The sequence below is a fragment of the Petromyzon marinus genome, chromosome 2 (assembly GCF_048934315.1).
Source record: "Petromyzon marinus isolate PM22_M1 ecotype Great Lakes invasive population chromosome 2, UKy_Petmar_22M1.pri1.0, whole genome shotgun sequence".
NCBI classification, from domain to species: Eukaryota; Metazoa; Chordata; class Hyperoartia; order Petromyzontiformes; family Petromyzontidae; genus Petromyzon; species Petromyzon marinus.
Genome location: NC_133668.1, coordinates 6,994,211 through 7,013,295, shown reverse-complemented (window position 1 = coordinate 7,013,295; position 19,085 = coordinate 6,994,211). Strand labels below are relative to the sequence as shown.

The 19,085-nt window shown below is 50.3% G+C and overlaps 1 protein-coding gene across 1 annotated transcript in view; it reads right to left on the bottom strand.

The window, feature by feature from the left end:
• Positions 1-225: 225 nt before the first annotated feature.
• Positions 226-19,085, bottom strand: part of CFAP46 (cilia and flagella associated protein 46) — a 70,601-nt gene continuing 51,741 nt past the window's right edge. Inside the window, exons 44-61 of the mRNA XM_076069230.1 lie at positions 18,978-19,079; positions 17,546-17,725; positions 16,770-16,976; positions 14,973-15,070; positions 14,725-14,816; positions 13,943-14,073; positions 13,341-13,447; positions 10,826-10,905; positions 10,240-10,497; positions 9,771-9,835; positions 8,584-8,644; positions 8,262-8,297; positions 6,639-6,735; positions 6,097-6,209; positions 4,190-4,271; positions 3,673-3,806; positions 2,448-2,561; positions 226-1,924 (exon numbers count right to left, since the gene is read on the bottom strand). Coding sequence (XP_075925345.1) covers positions 1,860-1,924; positions 2,448-2,561; positions 3,673-3,806; positions 4,190-4,271; positions 6,097-6,209; positions 6,639-6,735; positions 8,262-8,297; positions 8,584-8,644; positions 9,771-9,835; positions 10,240-10,497; positions 10,826-10,905; positions 13,341-13,447; positions 13,943-14,073; positions 14,725-14,816; positions 14,973-15,070; positions 16,770-16,976; positions 17,546-17,725; positions 18,978-19,079 — 2,022 coding nt within the window. The 3' untranslated portion in view covers positions 226-1,859. The remainder of the gene's footprint in view (positions 1,925-2,447; positions 2,562-3,672; positions 3,807-4,189; positions 4,272-6,096; positions 6,210-6,638; positions 6,736-8,261; positions 8,298-8,583; positions 8,645-9,770; positions 9,836-10,239; positions 10,498-10,825; positions 10,906-13,340; positions 13,448-13,942; positions 14,074-14,724; positions 14,817-14,972; positions 15,071-16,769; positions 16,977-17,545; positions 17,726-18,977; positions 19,080-19,085) is intronic.

Here is a 19,085-nt window from a genome sequence, read left to right as displayed (position 1 = left end):
TCACCGATCTTATATTAACATGCTAATTTTCCACCATTTACATTAATATTAGCTGCTGACATTTGGGCTACGCCCATTTCAAACCTTTATAAACAGTTTGCCTTTAGAAGCTAACCCCTTTTCCTGATGACGACCGCTTGTGTTGCGATCGAAACGTCGTATTTTGTTATTTTATTTGAACCTATCTACGTGACTTTACCGAAAGACCCAAAGATTTTCGAGACGTATTCTTTACATTATTTATTTCAATATTATACGAAAAAATCACAACTTTTAAGATTAGCAACATGTATCACAGCATGCAATTTTTAGTGTGCACCGTCTGCATTCATGTTTGTGTGTTGTTTTAAACACAAGTTGTAGAGTACAGGCCACAAAGCCAAAACATCAAGTGACAAGCAATAAACAGCACTTCATTGTTGTAATAGGTAATCATTGCTGTAATAGGCAATTAACACATTTCCTGAAATAAGCAAGGTTATTATAAGACCTGAAGAAAAGAGACGATGGAAGGGAATTCCAAAAAAGCAAAAAGAGAAGTGTTTAAACTTGTAGTGAGATGAGTTGGTTAGGGAGTGGGTGGGTGAGTGAATGAGTGAGCGGGTGAGTGTGATGTTTTGACCTACAGTGTAGTAGTGGTTGAATAATGTGGATTAGAATCTTCAACATGGGTGGAGAAATCAATACTTGAAGTTCACATGAACAGTAACCTGAGTAAGAGTAACTGAAGTTTTATTTTGTTTAACCGGATGAAAACTCTAGATATCAGGATGAGTCTCATTTGCAAGATTGAGTTGGGTCACCAAAATCAAACAAATAAAATAAACCAGTAAATTTCGATTTAAAGCTTTCGTGACTGCAGGGATTCATCTTCTTGGTTCTTTCGGTAAAGTCACGTGACTTTACCGAAATAACCAAGAAGAAAAATAAAGCAGAATACAGCATCGATAGAAGTGTGATAAAGAGGTGACTGATCATCGGTGAGGGAGTGCCTGGAGTGAATTAGTGAGTGCTGAATCATCAACCACCCAAATTCCTTTGCGATGAATTCTATCCAGTGCAGTGAGGTAGGATCTGGGTGTTTCACCCCAGATGTGACAGGAGTGTGTGTGTATGCAATGTAAGTGTGGGGAGCGGTAGTGTAGCGGTTAGCGCGATGCACTACAAATCCGGCCACCCGAGTTCGATTCCCGCTCACGGCCAACACCAGTGACGATTATCTGAACCGGTCATGGGCCTCCTCTAGGCCGACTCAGCATCAAACAAGTACATGGTGCGGTGTGTAAACTTCACCACTGGGGGGTGCAAAGGTGGCCAGGCATGGTGTTGGCCACCCATCCCTCTTGTGCCGTGCCGGCCTTTATAGGTGCTCACTCCCAGCACCTGCCTCAACAGTCTGTGACAGGATATAAGTGGAATCTTTGTCTTGCAATGCAAGTGGATGGTGTGACCTGGCATTGATTGACGGAAATTACTTGCAACACCTGTTTTTATTATTACTGCAAAATTGGGATGATTGGGGTGGCAGGGTGGAACAGTGGAACACGTATGCCTCACAGCAGGAAAGACTTGGGTTCAATTCCAGACTCGGAGGCCTTTCTGTATGGAGTCTGTACATTCTACCCCTGTTTTGCATGGGTTTGCTCTGGGTTGTCTGGAAATTACTCAATTGAGATTAAGCATAGCAACATCGGTCCCTACTGCACACACATGTCAGGACCGTCCTAAAAAAGAGTCGTGAGACTCAGTGAGGCTTCTTTGGGTAAACATAGTATTAGTAATATGGTGATTATGACATTGAAGCTGTATCTTATCTGGCCACTTAAGATTGAAAAAAGTGATGCTGAGATGATTGAAATTCATCTGATGACGACGTTGGGCAGCCCATAGAGAACCAGGCCCTCTTCTGTAGACCAGCAACTCTCTGTCGCATGCACACAATACACGCACACAGGTAAACACCGGTCCACACAGGTACGCATAGGAGTACGCATACTGAGCCTTGAATTCTCTGTCTCACGCGGACAAAAAACCCATTACATTTCACTCTGCACTTATTTTTTTGAAATTACAGCTCTGAGAATTAAACGTATTTGTTTGACTGTTATGTGCAGAGGGGGTGGGAAAGTGCTGCCCTTTACTGTGTGTGGACCAGAGTGTCACTTTGAAGAAGCTATTTCAGAGGTAGCTCCGTGATATCTGCATCTGTGGGTCCTCTGGCACAGAGGGTTGAATTATTTGAGGTCAGATGTGATGTAAGTCACTTATCCCGTGTATAGTGCTCTGAGCCACCCCCGGCACAGATTGCTCTCTCAAAATCAAATAATTATCACATCATTATCGCTGTGGTCTGACACAGGCTATTCAAAAGACCATCCCTGATAGGTCTCCACATAGGGAGGGGGGGGGGGGACAGGGCTCCTGTGGGGGAAGGAGGTAGGAGCTACCCGAGATGACGCTGGGCGTGGAAGGAGGAGAGGGGCCCCCTGCGCCACCGCTGAGTGGAGACCCAGCCTGGAGCTGAGCCACTTGACCACAACACATCCCCCGTACCAACAGTGCTGCACACAAAGACAAAGATCCCCACGAAGCCTTGAACAGATTGCTGGGGCAAGTGCTGTTAAGGGAACACCTATGCGCCGTAACGGCACACGAGTGCTGCATACACATAAAGACAAAGACCCCTGTATCGCCCACACAGAGCGTTTGGGGAAAATCCTGTTCACGAGCACCTATTAATAAGGCAGGTACAATACACGAGCTCACTGATGGGATTGTGTCCAGATCTTCCAAGAATCTGTGAGCTCCTTACACAATCCAGTCTGGTTAAACCTGAATGGTTCAAACTGGCAAACATAAGATAAGAGAGGGCATAACTGTGGCGAAGAAGAGCAATAGGCCAGGCAGTTTCCACACAGCCAATAGACAAGTTTATTTTGTTTAGCCACGTGAGAACTCAAGAGATCATGATAGTCTCATTTGCAAGAATGACCCGGAACACTCAAGACAAACACACACACGTCACATAGACCCACACATTTTCACATACTCACACATACACGATCACAAAAGACAAAGACCCCCTGTATAGCCTTAACAGACTGTTGGGGCAAATGCTGTTAGTGAACAGCTATGATGGCCAGCATGTTACACGAGGGGGTGGGTGGCCAGTTGGGGCAAATGCTGTTAGTGAACAGCTATGATGGCCAGCATGTTACACGAGGGGGTGGGTGGCCAGCACCACGCCCTACTGCCTTTGTCTAACCAAGTGAAGTAACGATGTTTACACATTGGACCAGCTACTCAAGTGAGGCTGAGTCCACCCAGGACCGGTTCAGATAAACGCTCAAAGACAAAGCTTCCCCGTATAGCCTTAATAGACTGTTGGGGCAAGTGCTGTTAGCGAGCACCTGTGAAGGCCAGCATGGCACATGAGGGGGTGGTGGCTAGCACCATGCCCGGCCACCTTTGTCTCCTCAATGGCGGTTTACACACCACACCCAGTACTCCATTTGAGGCTGAGTCGACTTAGGGGAGGTCCAGGACTGGTTCAGATATTCGTCACTGGTGTTGGCCATTAGCGAGAATCGAACCCGGGTCGTCAGGTTCGTAGCGCAGTGCGCTAACCGCTACACTACCGCTCCCCAGACATACTTCCACACTCAAACACACCTTCACAAACTCTTTCAAGAGCACCGATCCCTCCAGCTCTGCTAGGCCACAGTGGAGTCAGCACAGCACGGGCCCCAGCCAGGCTCAACATTATGGCTCCCAGCAATGGTCCTGGCAGCCCCAGGGCCCGCTCCCTGCACGCACACAAAGATCCGCACAGATTTTTGGGGCAAGTGCTGATAGTCTGTCAACCCATGCCACTTGGGTCTGTCCCGTGACCTCCTGTCAGCGAGTCTTTGACACTTCACGTGGCCTCAAAGTGCACCTAGCCTGCTGTGACGTCATCACCACTTTGTGCTGAACAGCGGCAGCTATTGTTGTTGGGCGAGTGTTTGGGTCGGTGAGTGAGTTGAGTGTGTGGGTGAGTGAGTGTGTGAGTGGCACGGGCTAGAGAAGAGTTGTGCTGGTGTGCGAGTGAGTGTCGCTGTGTGAGAGTGTGTGGATGTGTGTGTGGCTGAGTGTGTGAGTGAGTGTGACTGTGAGTGGGTGTTGGTGTCTCTGTGTGTGCATGTGGCACCTTTCCAGGGCAAGCGTGCTGTCAGGGTTGTAAGCCGTACTGCCCACCAGTGTCTGGTCCAGAAGCAGCATTAGAGGGCTCTCTGTGGGGGAGGTATTGGGGAGGAAAGGAGGGTGAGAGGGATGGGGAGATAGTAATTTGCAGTTGAGTATCATGGGGCCTCATTTGCCAGTGTCAAAATATAATAGGTTTTCCCCTTTTTTTGCAACAAAACAGATGTTAAGATGTTAAAACACCAAACTGAAACCTTTTGCAAGGAATCATGTCTGCATCAACCACAGATACTTGTGGTGAAAATACAAACAAAAAACATCCTCTCACGGTACATGCATTGTCTTTGAAACTTATTGGTACTCGGAGCTGTTCTTCTCATAGCGCAAAGCTATCAAGAAGAAAGGCGCTATGTTTCGTAGACATAGTTTGCAGCAGTTTTACAGTTAGGGGCAATGTTTCTATATGGTGTAGACTAGTACACCCCCAGTGGCAGCTGTCCCTGCGCAATTTTCTGCCAGTAGGGGACGATGTTGCAATGTGTCATCTCATTGAGTAACTTGTCGTTATCATTTTTTATTTCGCAAATTTGTACCACGACGCTGAAACACAATGGCCAACTCATTTTAGTTAAGTAATTGGATCTTTAATGCCCACGGTGAAGAGGCGGCACCTAGTATTACAGAGTTAAAATACACCGCAGTAATACTTAGGGCGGCCTTCTGAATTCAGGCTGCAACCCTCTGCAACAAGCGGTAAATGCACTACCGCTGGGCCATGTCACTGACGTGAACTCACAGAGATGGTGTGTGAGAGACTGGGTGTCTCTGTGGGGGTGTGTGTGGGTGTCTTTGTCTCTGTGAGTGTAGGTGTCTCCGTGGGAGTGGGTGTCTGTGGGGGTGGGTGTCTGTGGGGGTGAGTGTATCTGTGGGGGTGGGTGTCACTGTGGGGGAGTGGATGTCTGTGGGGGTGAGTGTCTGTGGGGGTGGGTGTCTGTGGGGGTGGGTGTCTGTGGGGGTGAGTGTCTGTGGGGGTGGGTGTCTGTGGGGGTGGGTGTCTGTCTGTGGGGGTGGGTGTCTGTGGGGGTGGGTGTCTGTGGGGGTGAGTGTCTGTGGGGGTGGGTGTCTGTGGGGGTGGGTGTCTGCGGGGGTGGGTGTCTGTCTGTGGGGGTGGGTGTCTGTGGGGGTGGGTGTCTGTGGGGGTGAGTGTCTGTGGGGGTGGGTGTCTGTGGGGGTGGGTGTCTGCGGGGGTGGGTGTCTGTCTGTGGGAGTGGGTGTCTGTGGGGGTGGGTGTCTGTGGGGGTGAGTGTCTGTGGGGGTGGGTGTCTGTGGGGGTGGGTGTCTGCGGGGGTGGGTGTCTGTCTGTGGGAGTGGGTGTCTGTGGGGGTGGGTGTCTGTGGGGGTGAGTGTCTGTGGGGGTGGGTGTCTGTGGGGGTGGGTGTCTGCGGGGGTGGGTGTCTGTCTGCGGGGGTAGGTGTCTGTCTGTGGGGGTGGGTGTCTGTGGGGGTCGGTGTCTGTGGGGGTGGGTGTCTGCGGGGGTGAGTGTCTGCGGGGGTGGGTGTCTGTCTGTGGGGGTGGGTGTCTGTAGGGGTGGGTGTCTGTGGGGGTGTCACTGTGGGGGTGGGTGTCTGTGGGGGTGAGTGTCTGTGGGGGTGGGTGTCTCTGTGGGGGAGTGGGTGTCTGTGGGGGTGAGTGTCTGTGGGGGTGAGTGTCTGTGGGGGTGGGTGTCTCTGTGGGAGTGGGTGTCTCTGTGGGGGTGGGTGTCTGGGGGGTGGGTGTCTGTGGGGTTGGGTGTCTGTTGGGGTGAGTGACTCTGTGGGGGTGGGTGTCTCTGTAGGGGTGGATGTCTGTGGGGGTGGGTGTCTCTGTAGGGGTGGGTGTCTGTGGGGGTGGGTGTCTGTGGAGGACGGTTCTCACTGTTGAGGCTCAGCGAGATGAGTTTCTCTGGAGCGAGGAAGGAGAGGAAACGCTTGGGAGCACAGAAGAGCAGCGTGCTCGCTGCAGATACGAGTCGCTCACACTGCGCAGCGCTGCTCCACCACACGCAAAAAGATTCCCCATTTAGCTTTTGACAGACATGAGGCAAGTGCTATGACATGGGGGTGCCCGTGTGTCCCCAGTTCTGATGTTTAATACACACCGCATCAGTTACTCAATGAAGGCCGAGTCGACCTAGGGGGGCTAGGACCATCTCAGGTGTTCGCCACTCATGTTGGCTGTGAGTATGAATGGAACACAGGCTGCCGGGTTTGTATAACTGTGCGCTAACCACTGCGCCACCGCTCCCAGCACGGTCACATTACACACAGCACCGCACAAAGACAGAGAGCATTACAAACACCACAACACAGCAAGACAGCACCACACACAGTAGCATGCACACGGGGGGAAATGAGTGAGAGAATCAGTGTGAGAGAACTGGAGATTGAGTGAGAGAAAGTGAAAGGGGGGGAACTCACTTGGGGGGCCCTGTTGAGGGGGCGAGCCCCTCCCATCGCGACGTGAGGGCGCACGATGAGTCCACAATGCGAGTCCAAACCTGTGCCACATTGCTGCCTATGTGCCACACACAGAGCGGTGATCACAGTGTACCACATACAGAACGGTGATCACAGTGTACCACATACAGAACGGTGATCACAGTGTGCCACACACACAGCGGTGGTCACAGTGTACCACACACAGAGCGGTGGTCACAGTGTACCACACACAGAGAGGTGGTCACAGTGTACCACACACAGAACGGTGATCACAGTGTACCACACACAGCGGTGGTCACAGTGTACCACACACAGAGCGGTGATCACAGTGTACCACACACAGAGCGGTGGTCACAGTGTGCCACACACACAGCGGTGGTCACAGTGTACCACACACAGAGCGGTGATCACAGTGTACCACACACAGAGCGGTGGTCACAGTGTACCACACACAGAGTGGTGGTCACAGTGTGCCACACACACAGCGGTGGTCACAGTGTACCACACACAGAGCGGTGATCACAGTGTACCACACACAGAGCGGTGGTCACAGTGTACCACACACAGAGCGGTGGTCACAGTGTACCACACACACAGCGGTGATCACAGTGTGCCACACACAGAGCGGTGATCACAGTGTACCACACACACAGCGGTGGTCACAGTGTGCCACACACAGAACGGTGGTCACAGTGTACCACACACAGAGCGGTGGTCACAGTGTACCACACACAGAGCGGTGGTCACAGTGTGCCACACACAGAACGGTGATCACAGTGTACCACACACAGAACGGTGGTCACAGTGTACCACACAGAGCGGTGGTCAGTGTACCACACACAGAGCGGTGGTCACAGTGTACCACACACACAGCGGTGGTCACAGTGTACCACATACACAGAGCGGTGATCACAGTGTACCGCACACAAAAACAGCAGTGATCAGTGTGCAACAACAGTCTGCCAGACACAGTGGGGGCAAAGTTGTTATATGTATTCGCATACGATTAATTTACAGGTATCTTTTCAGCATTGGGATATTTGGGTAATACCAGTTATTGTGTATTTTTTTTGCTTTGCGAGAAAACCGCAGAATCCGGAGGAAACCCATGTAAAACAGGGGAAGGACAACCACCAAACACTCACTCGTTCTCACTCCCACACAACAAAGATCCCCCATATAGCCTTAACAGACTGTAGGGGCAAGTGCTGTTAGCGAGCACCTATGAAGGCCGGAACGGTACACGAGGGGGTGGGTGGCCAGCACCACGCCCGACCGCCTTTGTCTCCCTAGTGGCAATGTTTACACACCGCACCAGGTACTCATTTGAGGCTGAGTCGATCTAGGGGAGGCCCGGGACCGGTTCAGATAATCGTCACTGGTGTTGGCCGTGAGCGGGAATTGAACCCGGGTCGCCAGGTTCATAGCGCAGCACTCACTCACTCGCACACACTCAATCTCACTCATTCACACTGTCACACACGCTAGATAACAGGGGGAGAACGTACAAACTCCACGAACAAAGGTGCCCGATTTGGGAATCGAACCCAGGACCTTCTTGCTGTGAGGTACAAGTGTTACCACTGTGCCTCCGCCTCATACCTGCCTCCCGTGTGTGTCCATGTGGGTCGATAATATCTGCACCGGTCGCTCAGGACAATAAACAGGCCGGATGACTGACGATCCAGCACTCACTGATTCACGGCAGTCACTTGCTTACTGGCGGTCAGTTATTTCCTTACCACTCTTCTACGGCTAACACCGTGGTTACTGTTCCCGTTAACTTCGCTCGTTGATTCCTCCAACCATGCTGAGGGTTATTGTGGTGTGTGGGTCAGTGTGGCACAAGCGCCGTGCCGACGTCACCGCCACTTAGTGGTGAACAGCGGTGGATGTTGTTGTGTGGGCAGCATTGTCAGGATACACTTGAGCCCTTGCCCTTCCACAATGCTGCAGTGAGGCGGCACAGGTTGACTTACAGAGACCTGCCACAGAGCACATATGCACGCACCCTTGCCATCAGCCATGTGAGAGTGCCAATGCATATTTAAATTAAATATCAAACCACAAAAATGCATTCCTCAATAACTATTTGCACTTGTGCACCACTGCCAATACAGAATCACCTATTACAGTAAAACCTTGGATTGCGAGCATAATTCGTTCCGGAAACGTGTTTGTAATCCAAAGCACTTCGTATATCAAAGCACTCGTATATCAAAGCACTCGTATATCAGTTGTGATCACGTGACGCTCGGCAGACAAAGCGTATATACGTACTACTCGTATTGCAAGACCCTCGCTCGTTTATCAAATTAATATTTATTTAAATTTTAGCTCGTCTTGCAAAACACTCGCAGACCAGGTTACTCGCAATCCAAGGTTTTACTGTATTTCAAACAAATCGTTAAACTGATAATTGTCTCCTGCATATATATACTGTATCTCTCCACATGCATTTTCTTTTACACCATCCATCGGCCGCACACCTTCTGGGTGTGCATAATTTCAGCCGCGTGTCTACACTTGGCTAATACGGAAAAAAACAAACATGAAATGCAAATAACTGAGCCGCATTATACGACCGTAACACGCAAACCTTGCCTGGCTAAGGAAAATTACGCCTTATCTTTCCTGATGCAGGTGCTAAAGAAAGGTTCTGGTGGTGGGGGCAATGTGATATGGGGGGGTGGAGGGGGGGTCGGGGGGGGGGGTGGTCGCCCCACCCCTCCCCTCTTATAGGGGCGGGGCTCCCCCCACCTGTCAATCAACTTGGATCCCCGGTACTGGTGTGGGATCGACGTTCAAGATTTCATATTGGTGGGGTCTGGCTGTGGCTGCCGAATGAATGGCTGGCATTGGCCAAACATCTCCTTGCTGAAAAAACACCTGCAAATTACTCAATTGGGATTACGCACAGGAACGTCGCCCCCCCCACCCCCCCAACTGCAAAAACTTGGCAGGACCCTCCTGAAAACGAGTCTTCAGATTCAGAGAAAGCACAAGATGGAGTGACCATCTATGTTCGATGGCTAGCCAAAAGCCACTGCAAGGATGACTGGAGTTCGCTTGATGGTTTATGTTAAACGTACGTATGTAAGCATCAATTACCGGATTGGGCTTGCGCGCGCTTCTTGCCTTCTCTTCCTTCCCAGGCTTTCCCTCCCCCTTCTCCTCTATGATGGGATACAAACAAACCACGTGGTGAACCATAATCTTCTCTCATAGTCTGACAAGCAAGTGACACAAAGTCACAACTCTATGTTATCTATTGATGTCGGCCAAACATCCAGTGCTGAAAACGTACTGGCAAATTACTTAATTGGCACACGATAAGGTGGGATGCCAGAACCACGCCCGACTGCATTTCTCTCCCTCATGGCGATGTTTACACATCAACCTAGGGGAGGCCCATGACTGGTTCTTACAATCGTCACTGGTGTTTGCCGTGAGCGGAAATCGAACTCAGGCTGCCGGGTTTGGAGCGCAGCGTGCTAACTGCTACACTACTGCTCCCCACCACCATACTTACTACCACCAGGACCCTCATCACCGCCACCACACTCACCACCACACTCACCACTACCGCAGGCCGCACGAACCCAGCGGCCGTGCAGGATCTGCAAGGAGAAATCCCGGCTCATGGAGCGTGGTGGGGGCTGGAGCTGTGGAGCCTTAGGAGGCTCCACGTCAGCCATGGGGTTCTCAGCGCTGGGGGTGCGGCCAGGAAATGGAGGCAGGTCGGGGCGGCCCACCATCCCGGGCAGCAGCTCCAAGGGTAGCTGCATGAGATGCAGATCGGCGAGGATGATGAGGTGGGGGGCAGCTGGGGCAACAGCTGAACACATGGGAAGGGATGGAGAGAAAACACAAGGACACACTTGTAATTTGACTCGCTGACACACTCGCACGCACACAGTCACAGAGAGGGAGAGAGACAGAGGCAGAGCGAAAGAGACAGAGACATACACTGATACACCTCCGATTAGCACGGTTGGCTACGTACGGTGTGAAAGAAGTTCAATATATATAGATACACACAGACACACCAACTCACACACAGAAAGACAGATATGCACAGACACACACGTACACAGGTACACAGACATGCACTCGCAAAGATAGACATCACACTCACTCGCACACAAAGACAGGCACATAGGCACCTTGCTCAGCGCTGGCTCTGGTTGATTTTTCTCCACCTCGACAGCGAGCGCTCACAGCCGCCCCTACAGGGTCCACAAGCCTGCGTGTGTGTGTGGGGGGGAGCAGTGGTGCAGTGGTTAGCGCACTGTGCTACACACCTGGCTGCCCGAGTTTAGTTCCCGCTCATGGCCAACATCATTGTCGAATATATAAAACCGGTTCTAATTCTGCCCTAGATCGAGCGACTAGACTCAGCCTTAAATAAGAAAGGCGGCCGGGCGTGGTGTTAGCCAATTAACCCCTCGTGTGCCATGCCGGCCTTAATAGGTGCTCACTAACAGTACTTGCCTCCAGAGTCTGTAATAGGCTATAAGGGGATCTTTGTATTTGTGCACGTGTGTATTTAGGTTTGCGTGTCCATGTGTGCGTGTTTTCACACATATCTGTGCATATGTACATGTTAACAATGTGTCTACGTATTTGTATTTTTGTTATTTTTTTATGAAGCTTGTTTACCCAAGAAGGCCTCATTGAGTCTCAAGACTCTTTTTAAAGAAGGTCCTGCCAAGTTTATAACAGAAGGAGATGATATTGCTTTTATGTAATCCAAATTGATTAATCTGTATACGTTGTTTAGTGTTAGGTTGTTTGGCCAATACCATTTACATTGGGTGTTTTTTAGCTATGGGAGGAACTGGAGAAACCGGAGGAAACCCACGCAGAACAGAGGAGGAAAAAAAACGTCGTGTAATCTTCCTCATTTACAAAGATAAGGCAAAGATCCCCCTATATAGCCTCAACAGACTTTTGGGGCAAGTATTGTTTGCGAGTACTTATTAATGCCAGCATGGGGATGGATGTCTCCCGAGTGGCGATGTTTACACATCGCACCAGGTACTCATTTGAGGCTGAGTCGACCTAGGGGAGGCCCAGGACTGGTTCAGACAATCGTCCCTGTTGTTGGTCGTGAGTAGGAACCAACCTGGGGTTGCCGGGCTCGCAGTACAATGCGCTAACCACTACACTACCACTCCCCACACTCACACAACAACAACAACCGCCATTCGCCACTAAGTGGCGGTGACGTCACCACGACACTTGTGCCAGGCCATGTGCACGTTGAGGCCACGTGAAGTGTCGAACGCCCGCGGGCAGGAGGTCACGGGGCAGAGCCAGGTGCCACGGGTCGACTGAGATGACTGGCTGGTGCACCACCTGTGCCCCCTACTGTGCCAACCTGTTGTGCTTTAGCCACTCGGCGCTCCGCTCGTTGTTGTGAGCGTCGCTCCTCCGCCCTCCGTTGTTGTTGGAGGGCGACTGCCTCCAACTGCCCAAGAGCGTCCTTCACGAACCTCCTCCACAGAGGCCGATCTTGACACCGCTGGTACCAGTCATCGGCAAGTCCACTCAGCTCCACGTCCTCCTGTACCACATCACTCCATCTCTTCTCTAGCCCGTGCCGCGCCTGTTTAGCCCCCTCGATCCGGCCGAACAAAAGCTGTTTCGGCATGCGGTGGCTGGCCATGCGGGCTACGAAACCCAGCCAACGCAGCCTTGCCTGCCGGAGCTCACCAATGAGACCTTGCCCAGATCTTTCAAGGATTTTTGAGCTTCTCACACAATCCAGCCTGGTTAAACCCAGGATGGATCGTAGGCAGGCCAGCCTAAATGTTTCCAACCGGCGAAGATGCTCCATTAAGGGGGTTCACGTTTCGCAAGCGTAGAGAAGGGAGGGAATGACCGTGGCCGAGAAGACCTGAAGCTTAGTGCGTTACGCAACCAATGAAAAGATATTGCCGGTCGACTGATTCGGAGTGAGACCTCTGCTGTTAAACTGGAGCCGGTCATAAGCACACTGCCCAGGTATGGGAAACTCTCCAATCTCTCCACAACTGCCCCATCACCAATTGGGAGTTGTGGGGGTGGAGTGTCCGATGGTACAAAATACCCAGGCAGGTGCTTAGTTTTGGTGGGGCTGATGGTAAGGCCCCATCTCTTAGTGGCACGCTCCAGTCTCAGCAGCAGCGTCTCCAACTCCTCCTCTGAATGAGCAGCTATTACCAAATCATCAGCATACATAACGTGGTTGAGCAATAGGGAGCCATCCCTTGACCGCACCCGGGCATCGATCAGCCTCCCATTATATCTGTACCAAATGGAGATTCCCCCGGTACAGCTATTGAAGGTTTCACGAACTACGTGGTCAAAATAGATGTTAAATAATGTGGGAGCCAGAGGACATCCCTGTCGCACCCCAAGGTGTACAGGGAATGGCTCTGACTCACACACTCACTCACTCACACACATTCACACACAGGCACACTGCAGAACAGGGGGAGAACATACAAACTCCATGCAGAAAAGGCACCCGAGTCAGGCATCGAACCCAGGCCCTTGTTGCAGTGAGGCCTGAGTTCGACCACCGCGCCACCCTGCCATCCATCAAGGGATGATGTCTCCTGTAGACAGAAGTGGAGGAGGAAGGCCCAGACAGCGCAGTAAGAACGAGATGACCACGAGTAAAGGGAGCACTACCCGAGTGCAGACACTCCCAGTTGGGCCAGCACTGGCTGCAGGTATTGCTCGGTTCGACCCACGATGGCCTCCAGATCCTCTTGCAGCTGCCCATCATCATCTGAAATCTGTAAATGACAAGAAAACCCATTACAACGGAAAAAAACAAATACAGCCTGGAAACAAATAGAGTTAAGAACACACAGTGATCCATATTATTTTTGGGTTAGTCCATGTGGTGGTTTTATACTAAAATTCTTGTGATTAGCCCTCCACCACCCAAAATAATTGTCACGTTTACAGAGATATTATTTAAACCTGGCTAATGTATCTATCTATGTCTCTATGTGACTATGCCTCTTTGTGTGTGGGTGAGAGTAATGGTCTGTATCTCTATTTCTCTGTGTGTCAGTATCTTTGTATTTTTGTATCTGTGTGTCTATGTCTCTGTGTGTGTTATGTCTCTCTGTATCTATGTCTTTGTGTGTCTATGTCTTTATGTCTATCTCTTTGTCTTTGTGAGTCTATGATGGTCTGTGTGTATATGTCTCTGTGTCTATTTCTCTATGTCTCTGTGTGTGTCACTGTGTGTCTATGTATCTGTGCGTGTGTGTGAGAGTCACTCTGTGGGTCTCCCTCTTCTCCTGCTGCAGATAACTCTGCTGCGCCCTCTCCCTGTGCTCCCGTGTGCTGCACAGGAGTGAGTCCAACTCCGTAGCCTTGACCTGCATTCGAGCCACACGCGTTCGAGACGCTACACACACACATGTAGATACAGACACACATACACATATAGATACAGACACACACTCAGATATAGAAAGACAAAGATCCCCCATATAACCTTAACAGACTGTTGGAGCAAGTGCTGTTAGCAAGTAGCACCTATAACACACAGAGTGAACCGCATGCACACTGTTGCTGTTGTAGCCATAGCAGAACTCCCAGTGGCAGCTGTCCCTTTGCAGCACAATACGACTCAGCATTTGGCCTCCATGTGGGCATTAGTCTGCCAGTAGGGGGCAGCGTTGATATGTGTAATCCCAAACGAAAAATTTGCGGGTCATTTTTTATTTTGACAAATTTGGACCGTGACGCTGGCCCCAAAACTGCCGACTCTTGCGAATGATGTTACGGGATCTTTGACATCCACTGCGAGTGAAGTAGATGGTGCATAGTATTCTATGATGAATGCACACTGCGGTATTAATCAGGGCGGAATGCCGGTTTCTGACTGTGAACCTCTGCAACAAGTGGCAAATGCCCTACCGGCTGGGCCATATCACATCCCTTTACAGACTTAGGAAGAGTGCTGTTAGCGAACACCTCCAATTAGCTCCCTCACCTCCGATTAGCATGGTTGGCTATGTACGTTGCAAAGGAAGTTCAACATAGATATACTGACCTAGCTGCTGGCTGCCTCCAAGTTTCTCCGTCTTCTTCTTGTCTCCCACATAAGAGCCCGGCTTGTCCAGCACAGCTCCATAGAGGTAGCGTCTGTGAACGCACGCATCCCCGTGTGTGTGAGTGAGTGTGTATGTGTGTGCAGTGCGACGTGTGTGTGTGCAAGTGCAGTGTGCATGCAGCATGTGTGTATGCAGTGTGGTGTTTGTGGTGTCAGTGTATATGTGTGTGTAGGGTATTGATACTTGCCTGTCTAGGGAGTGCTGCAGAATGACGATGTCTAGATTTGGAGGAAGCTCATTGATCAGCACCAGGTGCTGTGTAGAAACTGCAAGATATCGCCACACCTGACAAAGAAAAAGATAATCCGTATAGCCTGAACAGAAGTTTTGGGGCAAGTGCTGTTAGCGAGCACCTATGAAGGCTAGCATGGCACACGAGGGGGTGGGGGCCAGGCACCACACCCAGCCACATTTGTCTCCCTTGTGGCAATGTTTACGAATCCCAACAGGTACTTATTTGAGGCAGAGTCGACCTAGGGGAGGCCTAGAGCCGGTTCAGATAATCGTCACTGGTGTTGGCCGTGAGCAGGAATCGAAATCGGGCCACTGAGTTCGTAGCGCAACGCGCTAACCACTACACAACCACTCACCACATGCGCATACACACAAAGACATGCACACAGGTATAAACGCACACAGGCACATTACATTACGAGAGACTTCATGTTTATTGGTTAATTGATCCACTACTCATTGAGTCATACACACGCTTAGCGGCGGTCAGTCGCTTTGTTATCACTTTTAAATTTAGATTGAAAAGAATTTTTTTAGAACTGATTTTTGTGTTAAGTTTGTTGTCCTTCCCCCACACCTCTTATAAGCACGGTTGGCTACGTATGGTGCAAAAGAAGGTCAATATTCACACATACAACAATGCTCACTCACCTACTAACTCACTTACGCACTCACTCACTCACGCACTCACTGACCCTCATTCACTCATCCACACTCACTCACTCACCACACTGCACAAATAACAAAAAAAACAACATTCGAACCGCACTGCAGGCCACAAACTTCTCTCTTTGCTTGTTTCCATCGCCTCTTTTCCCAAGCTCTTAAAATAACCTTGCTCATGTCAAGAAACGTGTTTACTATTACCGATTACAACTTATATAGTGCTACTTGTTGCTGGTCGTTTGATCCTAAGTATTTTCTATCCCACTTGGCCAAATATGGGCTCACGTTGATCGGAACGACCCAGGGACCCATGGTAGCGATGATGAGCTGTGGAAATAAGTGACCTTGATTTATTTTTACACGCTTAATATAATGTAGTACATTTGGTATTGGTGTGATGTTTCACGGATACAATCTGCAGTAGTTTTCACACGAGGGGGCGAGGTTGCTATGTGTAATCCCAATTGGTGGTGTAAACTTTTTTGTAAGTCTGGACCATGATGCCAGCACACAATGCCCTACTCGTTTCAAATGATGTTACGGGATCTTTAACATCAATTGTGAAACAGCCGAAGCATAATATTTACAGTTAATACAGGCGGCAGGGTTGTGCAGTGCTAACACTTGTGTCTCACAGCAAGAAGGACGTGGGTTCGATTCCCAACATGCAAACTGTGTGTTCTCCCCCTGTCCTGTAAAGGAATGCCTCTAGATTCTCCAGTTTCCTCCCATAGCTAAACAAAAAAAACAACCCTACAATGTAACTGGTATGGGTCAAACATCCCAATGCTGAAAAATGACCTGCAAATTACTCAATTTGGATTAGACACAGCAGCAACATCGCCCTATACTCTGAAAAACCTTGGCAGAACCCTCCTGAGAAAGAGTGCTGAGACTCAGTGAGGCTTTCCTAGCTAAATAGTGGCTTAAGACTGGTGTTTGTGCAGTTTGATTGGTGAGTTGTGATTTACAATTGTTTAAAAAAATCACCCCATGTGTAAAATGACCTGCTGCCAAAGTGGTGAGAAAGAGAGTGAGCGACGAAGCGAGTGAGCGAGTGAATGAGTGAGTTTGCAGGCCTCACCGTCTGCTTCAGGGCATGTGTGGCGGCGGCGCTGCCTGTGGGGGCAGTAGCAGCAGCAGCAGCAACAGGAGGAGTGAGGGGGCAGCAGATTCCAGCCTGTCCGCGGTCCCGCGTGGCCGTGCGGAGGCAGGCGGCTGCACGTGAGCTCCCCGCTGCCCCGGCCACGCGTCTCAGCACCACAGCCAGAGTCCGGCTTGCCACACAGCTCTAGCGGCACGGCAGAGAGTGTGGGAGAGTGGGGAGAGTGTGGGAAAGCGTGGGGGACAGCAGCGGAGAGAGTGTGCGGGAAGAGTGGGGGAGAGCGTTGGGAGACGGAGAGCATGGGAAGATAGGCGGAAAGTGGGTGAGAGTGTGGGTGAGAGGATGAATGAGAGCAGGGAGAGCAGGGGGGAGAGGGGTGGAGCGGATGGAAGCGTCAGTGAGAACACGGTTAAGAGCGTGGTGGAAAGTGGAAGAGAGCCCTCCAGCGACAACGGAGAGTGGAGGAGCGACACTCACAATAACGAGCGGAGTGCCAGGCAGCTAAAATACAGCAAGGTAGCACAGTGGGGAGCACAGCTTGTGCATCTGCCAGTCATCTCAGTCAGTCAACCCATAACACCTGGATCTGTACCGTGACCTCCTGCCGGCGAGCCTTCCGTACTTCACGTGATGGTCTCAAATTGCACCTAGCCTGGTGCAGGCGCTCTGATGACGTCACTGCTCCATAGTGGCGAAAGGCAGCAGTTGTTGTACATGAATGTACGAGTGACGAGTGTGTGTGCATATGAACTCACCTGGAACAGCGCCAGGTATTGTGCCGCTGCCTGTGGCTGCGAGGGCCCCATGGCATCCGTGAGGGCGAGCGCAGCGCTCGACGCTGTGCGGAGGTCACCTTCCCGCAGAGCAACGCCCAGTGCCTGACTCATCAACTCCACAGACTGACATAGCTGAGCTTGTGGGAGAGACAGCTCAGCCTGGTGGTGAGGGGGTGACAAATGGAAGTGGTGATGGAAGAGTCATGGCCAGGAAACAAACCGAAACCCAGACACATCGTCTCTTGAGTTGATTGATGATCCACCACTCACTGATGCATTCCAGTCACCTCGCTCACTCACCAGTAATCAGTTGCCTTCGTATCACTCTTTTATCACTACTACCATGGTTACTGTTCCCATGAACGTACACTCATTGAATCCTTCACTTATGTTGACGATTCAGTCGACCAGACCGACTCGCTCAGATACACTTACATGGACACGCCCACACTCAAAATCAACAGGAGCTGCCATTCACCACTACGTGACAGTTATGTCACCAATGTGCTTGTGCTAGGATAGATGCACTTTGAGTATCGAAGGGTCGATGGCAGGAAGTCACGGGGCAGACCCAGGTGTTATGGGTTACCTGACTATCACTTACAGATGCCCCACCTGTGCTCCCCACTGTGCCAACTTGCTGTGGTTTAACCAACCGATGCTTCGCTTGTTATTGTGAGCATTATTTATCTGCATTCCATTGTTGTTGGAGGGCAACTGCCTCCAACAGCCCAGTAGCGTCCTTGATATGCTTTCTCCACAGAGGGCAATCTTGACACCAGTCATCGGCAAGTCCATTGATACCTTATTTTTCGGTGCCACATTAGCCCATCTTTTCTCTAGCTCGTGCTGCACCTGTATATCCCCCATCTATCTGGCCAACCAAAAGCTACTTGGGCATATTCTTGGTTCTTTCGGTAAAGTCACGTTGAAGGGAAACAATAAAATATATATATTTTATTATTTTATTGTTTCCCTTCAACGTGACTTTAACAATAAAATATATATATTTTATTATTTTATTGTTTCCCTTCAACGTGACTTTACCGAAAGAACCAAGAATATGAATCACTGCAGTCACGAAAGCTTTAAATCAAAATCTACTTGGGCATGTTAAATAGTGTAGGGGCCAGAGGACATCACTGTCGCATCCAATTGTGAATAGGATGGCTATGACTCCCAGCCACACAGCTTTACCTAGGCCTGCCTACCATCATGAAAGCCCTTCATGATTGTGAGCAGAGGGTCAGGGCCTCAAAAGCATGTAGAATAATGCAAAGCCATGACCGAATGATGGTATCATAGGCCTTGACCAGGTCGATAAAAAGCAGACACAGTATGTAAGTGGTGTTGAAATTCCTTACACCTCTGGAATAATGTTTGCCACACTCACACACACACGGTCACTCACCTGTATGTTGGGAACCGGTGGTGTTGGTGATGATAGAAAAGTCAGTTCTGTAGAGCCATCGTCTTCCTCCATGAGCTCTGGCTCCGTATCCCCCCAGTTCTCCTTAAT